Source organism: Podarcis gaigeae (genome assembly GCF_964106915.1).
Source record: "Podarcis gaigeae genome assembly, chromosome: Z".
In the NCBI taxonomy this organism is placed as follows: domain Eukaryota; kingdom Metazoa; phylum Chordata; class Lepidosauria; order Squamata; family Lacertidae; genus Podarcis; species Podarcis gaigeae.
This window is the reverse complement of record NC_139691.1, coordinates 6,733,638-6,739,094: the sequence shown is the minus strand read 5'-3', so window position 1 is coordinate 6,739,094 and position 5,457 is coordinate 6,733,638. Positions and strand designations below refer to the sequence as shown.

At 41.6% G+C, this 5,457-nt stretch overlaps 1 protein-coding gene across 1 annotated transcript in view; it reads left to right on the top strand.

Moving 5' to 3' along the window:
• The window catches only part of LOC310837097 (vomeronasal type-2 receptor 116-like), a gene marked incomplete at both ends in the record, with an annotated part of 14,480 nt that extends 10,073 nt beyond the window's left edge, over positions 1 to 4,407 (top strand). The window contains 3 exons of the mRNA XM_083723162.1: positions 533 to 760; positions 1,562 to 1,688; positions 3,506 to 4,407. Of these exons, the coding sequence (XP_083579288.1) occupies positions 533 to 760; positions 1,562 to 1,688; positions 3,506 to 4,407 (1,257 nt within the window). The remainder of the gene's footprint in view (positions 1 to 532; positions 761 to 1,561; positions 1,689 to 3,505) is intronic.
• Between the last annotated feature and the right edge of the window lie 1,050 nt (positions 4,408 to 5,457).

The following is a 5,457-nucleotide window of genomic DNA, read 5'->3' as shown; positions in this document are numbered from 1 at the left end:
TGTTGATTCATTTCCTGGTTTTTTAATTATTTGTTTTTCGTGTTTAATCAGTTCATCTAGTAACTCTTTCTTTTTCTTCCCTCTTCTCTCTCTTTTTTTTGCAGAGTATTTTTTTGTATAAAAAAACCTCTCATTACTGCTTTAATTGTGCCCCAAACCACATTTATATCCACACATTGCTTCAAATCTAGTTCAAAATAATCTCTCAGGGTTTTCCCCTGCTTTCTGCAAGGTAATTTTTATTGTCTAATAAGCCTTCATTTAGTCTCCACCTGAAGGTGAATTTTCTTCTCTTCTTAGTTCCAACAGTAATGAATTATACTCCAAGAGTGCCCTAGGTTGTGTTTCCACTTTTTTAGTTCTTAATGTTAGTTCATTAGATACCCATACTGATTAGATATCCATACCGAGTTGATTCTTCCTGCAGATTAATTTGGCTCTGAGAAAAAAGTAAATTCTCTGTCCAATGGGTGTTTGAATCTCCAGTTAATTTAAGATTTTCTGCCATAGACTATTTTTTTCTTCAATCCAGGTCCATCAATTTCTACAGAGCATTGTATTCAACAACAGTGCTGGAGATGTTGTATACTTTAATGAAAATGCAGAATTAGTTGTTGGTTTCGATGTTACAAACTGGAGGATTTACCCCAATGGTTCAGTGATTAGAGCCAAAGTTGGAAAACTGAACCCTCAGGCTCCTTTTGGCAAGGAGTTAACCATTTATGATGATCAGATTGTGTGGCATAAAAGCTTTAATCAGGTGAGATGTAGCAGTCTGAGACCAGAGCTGGATGTACACTGACCTTTTTAATGTCATTAGAATGATTTTAACTATATCATTCCAAAACATAATTGCTTAAAAAAGCGTTCATTACTTACAAAACATCTGTTCCCCTCTCGTGTCCCATTTTAATAATGCATTGTCAACGTTCTAAGCTAAACGTAATGTGGCTCTTACATTTTGAAAATCTTTCATTAACCCTTTCTTAATCTTATAAAGCATGAGTGTAGATCCATCCCCCCAAAAAATCAAAATCAACGCTGGGTCCCCTAATGTTGTTGGACTCCGACTCCCATCACCATCAGGCAGGATAGCCAATGATCAAGGATGATGGGAGGTGTAGTATAATCTGCTAACATCTGGAGAATGGAGTCAGAATGACAGAGAGGCAAACAAGTTTCAGCACTTTTGAAAGTTTCTTCCTTTTTCCAGAATTTGTTTTGGTCAAATCCTGCATTATCTCTTTTCTTGTTTAATTACTTTATCTCTGCTTGATATTTCCATATTCTGGGCATGATGACAGTAATCCACTCCACGTTAGGCAGAGTAAATAATTCACACAACTGAAACCTGGCCCCCTAGTCTCTTGTCATGGACCCCTATTTATGCGGTTTTCACCTGTGGCCCCTTTGGAATATCCTGGGGGCCTCCAGGGGGCTATATGGCCCCTGGTTGAGAAATGCTGATTTAGGGTCCACAGACCCAGCTGGCCCATGCACACTCTCTTCATCATGAGAGTTCATATATTCCTACTAAGCTCCTGTTCGTGTTTCTGTGCAGGTGCTGCCAGTTTCTGTGTGCAATGACAACTGCTATCCCGGCTCCAGCAGGAAAAAGAAGGAGGGAGAGAAATTCTGCTGCTATGATTGTTTTCCATGTCCAGAAGGGACGATCTCTAATCAGAAGGGTAAGAGGCAACATGGACAGAGATATCAAGATACTCACTTAGCATAATATGCTCGCTCCTCCTTACTTTGGAAAATGTATGTTCCCTTGAATGCATTCTGCAATACATACGTTAAAGAAAACTAAACAAGCAGCTTTATTTAAAAATTATGTTTCAAACAAACAAGGACATTTTGACCTTATGCCAGTCACTATCTTACCAAACAGGAGGGGCGGGAAATGTCCAGTAGCACCTCTGAGACCAACTAAGTTTGTTCTTGATATGAGCTTTTGTGTGCATGCAAACTTCTTCAGATACACTGAAACAGAAGTCACCATACCTTTATATTGTGAAGATCTAATGAGAGGAGTGATATATGCTGCATTGAGATAATTGGAAAAAAGATAGTGTCAGGGGTCCTGACAGATAGGATTAAATAACAATATATTTTCCATTAAACAATATATTTTCCAATATATTTTCCATTAAATAACAATATATTTTCCATTAAAACACAGACTATTAAGGGGTCATTAAATCACACACATCAGCAATGCGATCAATGAGATGAATATTTTAAAATTGTGAAAGCGGGATTCATTCTCAGGGAAGCGAGACACAATGGTAACAGCAAGAAACTTTATTGAACTAACAGAACTGGCAAACAGGGGCATAGCAACTGCTTTTATACATTTCTGAAGGGCTAGGCCACTCCCACTCTCAGTGTGATTGGCTGTCTAAACTCCCAAGCTACGCATCATAATTTAGAGTTTAAGGGCTAATGGCAGTAGCCCAAATCCTGAAATGTTCTGTGATTGGATATCATGTATTGAATCAGAACACAGGGGCTCAGAAGCCTTATTCCAGACTTGGAGGAGGAGGAGAAATTGGTTATGGTATGGTGGGCCCAAGATATTGGACACCATATATATACGAACGAATGGAAAAGGCTGCGGAAGAAGGACATCAGGTTCAATGCATGTTATAATCTTAGAGAAAATGTGATGAAGATGTTATACAGATGGTACCTAACCCCAGCCCAATTGGCCAAGATGTATAAGAATAGTTCAAATGCTTGTTGGAGGTGTAAAAATGAGGTAGGTACCTTTATGCACACGTGGTAGGAGTGTAATAGGATAAGAGGATTTTGGGATGTTATATATAATGAACTCAAAAAGATTTTCAAATTCTCAATTTCAAAAAAACCTGAACCTTCCGGTTAGGTATCATGTCCATGGAGATTAAGAAAAATCTTAGACCTCTTTTTATGTATGCAACCACAGCGGCTGGAAATTGGATAACAAGGAACTGGAAAGGTGATAACATTCCCACAAAAACGGATTGGCAAGAGAAAATGATAGAATATTTACAACTTGCCCAAATGACAGGGAGAATAAGAGGAAACTCAATAGAGAAAGTTAATAAAGATTGGATAATATTTAAAGAATATCTTAAAAACTACTGTGACAATGTTAATCTCCTGACAGACTTAGAATGAATCTTGAATTATAGAGAAAATACATAGTAAATTTTTCTTGATAATAAATGGGAAAGAAAACAATAACAATGAAATGTGTATAGACTAACAAAATGTAAAATAGCACAATGAGAGGAATCAGAAATTAGTGTCTATGGTGTGTCTATGTTGTGGTGTGTATTGTATGTATTGTCTAAGTTATATGTAAATTTACATATAATAAAGGTTATTTAGAATCCAGATTCAAGCTCTGGCAAACCAGACCACTTTCACTGCCTGCCATAACCGATTCTTTCAGGTAGATGTAGGTCATTATCTTGACATTTTTAATTGTTCCATCTTCTCCCCCTCCATCCTCCAGATATGGATGCCTGTGTCAAGTGCGCAGAAGAAAACTACCCAAACCAGGACCAAACAGGGTGTATTCCAAGGGGGCTGAGCTACCTCTCCTACCGAGAAAAGTTAGGGCTCAGCTTAGCTGTCTCCACTCTGGCTTTCTCCCTGATCACCACCTTCGTGCTGGCGACTTTTGTGAAGCACAAGGACACTCCCATCGTCAAAGCCAACAACCGCAGCCTCACCTACCTCCTCCTCATCTCCCTCCTTCTCTGCTTCCTCTGCTCCTTGCTCTTCATTGGTCAGCCTGGAAAAGGGACCTGCCTCTTCCGACAAATGACTTTCAGCATCGTCTTCTCGGTGGCCCTTTCCAGTATTCTGGCCAAAACCATCACTGTGGTTCTAGCATTCATGGCAACCAAGCCAGGATCCAGAATGAGGAGATGGGTGGGGAAGGGGCTGGCCAATTGCGTGGTCTTTTCCTGCTCTTTCCTTCAAGCTGCCATTTGCACCCTTTGGCTAAGTGCTTCCCCTCCATTCCCAGATACAGACATGCAGTCACTGAAGAGTGAGATCATCCTGGAATGCAATGAGGGTTCAGCTGCCATGTTTTATTGTGCTTTGGGCTATATGGGTTTTCTGGCCGTTGTGAGTTTCCTTGTGGCTTTCCTGGCCAGAAAGTTACCTGACAGTTTTAACGAGGCCAAATTTATCACGTTTAGCATGTTGGTTTTCTGCAGTGTTTGGCTGACCTTTGTTCCAACCTACCTGAGCACCAAAGGGAAATACATGGTAGCCGTGGAGGTCTTCTCCATCTTGTCCTCCAGTGCTGGGTTACTGGGTTGCATCTTTTTCCCTAAATGCTACATCATTGTGCTGAGGTCTGACCTGAACAACAAGGAAAGCCTAATAAGGGGAAGAAAATAGTGTGTTTGTGTGTGTGTGTGTGTGTGTGTGTGTGTGTGTGTGTGTCTATATCTTAGAGCTTGAGGAGTCCTGGGATATCATTCACTCTGACCTCTGATCTTGATCTTTGAATAAATTTGTGTCTCATCAGTTTCCTCTGTGTTGGTGTCTTATTCTTGACCACCTCCAGATGGGGGAACTCTATTTTCTGGACCATGATCATGATCTGGATGTGGATGCAGGGCAGGGCAAATCAGGTTTGGGTTAGTTTGGACCCTATAGAGTCTGATCCAGATTTATAAATCAGGGCCAGAAACTGTGCATAACTGCCAAAAACATAGATTGATCAAAAAATATTAGAGGGGTCCAGGCCCCCTCAGATCAATGGGCACTGCCATTCAAATGCTGTGAGTGTGCCACTTCTTGTGACCAATTATGTGGGGTGGGGCTTACCTGCCCCCCCCATATTTTATTCAAGTTGGCACCCCTGGAATTTAGGGTGTGATGCAGGGAACAAATTTAGCAATAACTAGAACCTCTCCTAGGGGACGCAGGCGGCGCTGTGGGTAAAACCACAGTGCCTAGGACTTGCCGATCGTATGGTCGGTGGTTTGAATCCCCGCGGCGGGGTGAGCTCCCGTCTTTCGGTCCCAGCTCCTGCCCACCTAGCAGTTCGAAAGCACCCTTAAAGTGCAAGTAGATAAATAGGTACCGCTTTATAGCGGGAAGGTAAACGGCGTTCCGTGTGCTGCTCTGGTGCAGGCTCGCCAGAGCAGCGATGTGACACTGGCCACATGACCCGGAAGTGTCTGCGGACGGCGCCGGCTCCCGGCCTCTAGAGTGAGATGAGCGCACAACCCTAGAGTCTGACAAGACTGGCCTATACGGGCAGGGGTACCTTTACCTTTACCTTGCAACCTCTCCTTAGGACAGAAGCGGCCTTCAACCTCCTCATCAAGTGCCACTGACTAAATATATCTCAAAGAAGAAAATAATTGTTGTAGAGTTCAAAAAAGAAAAGAAAGGAAAAATTTTGCCATTCATTATGCAACTTCAAATGTCATCAGCACA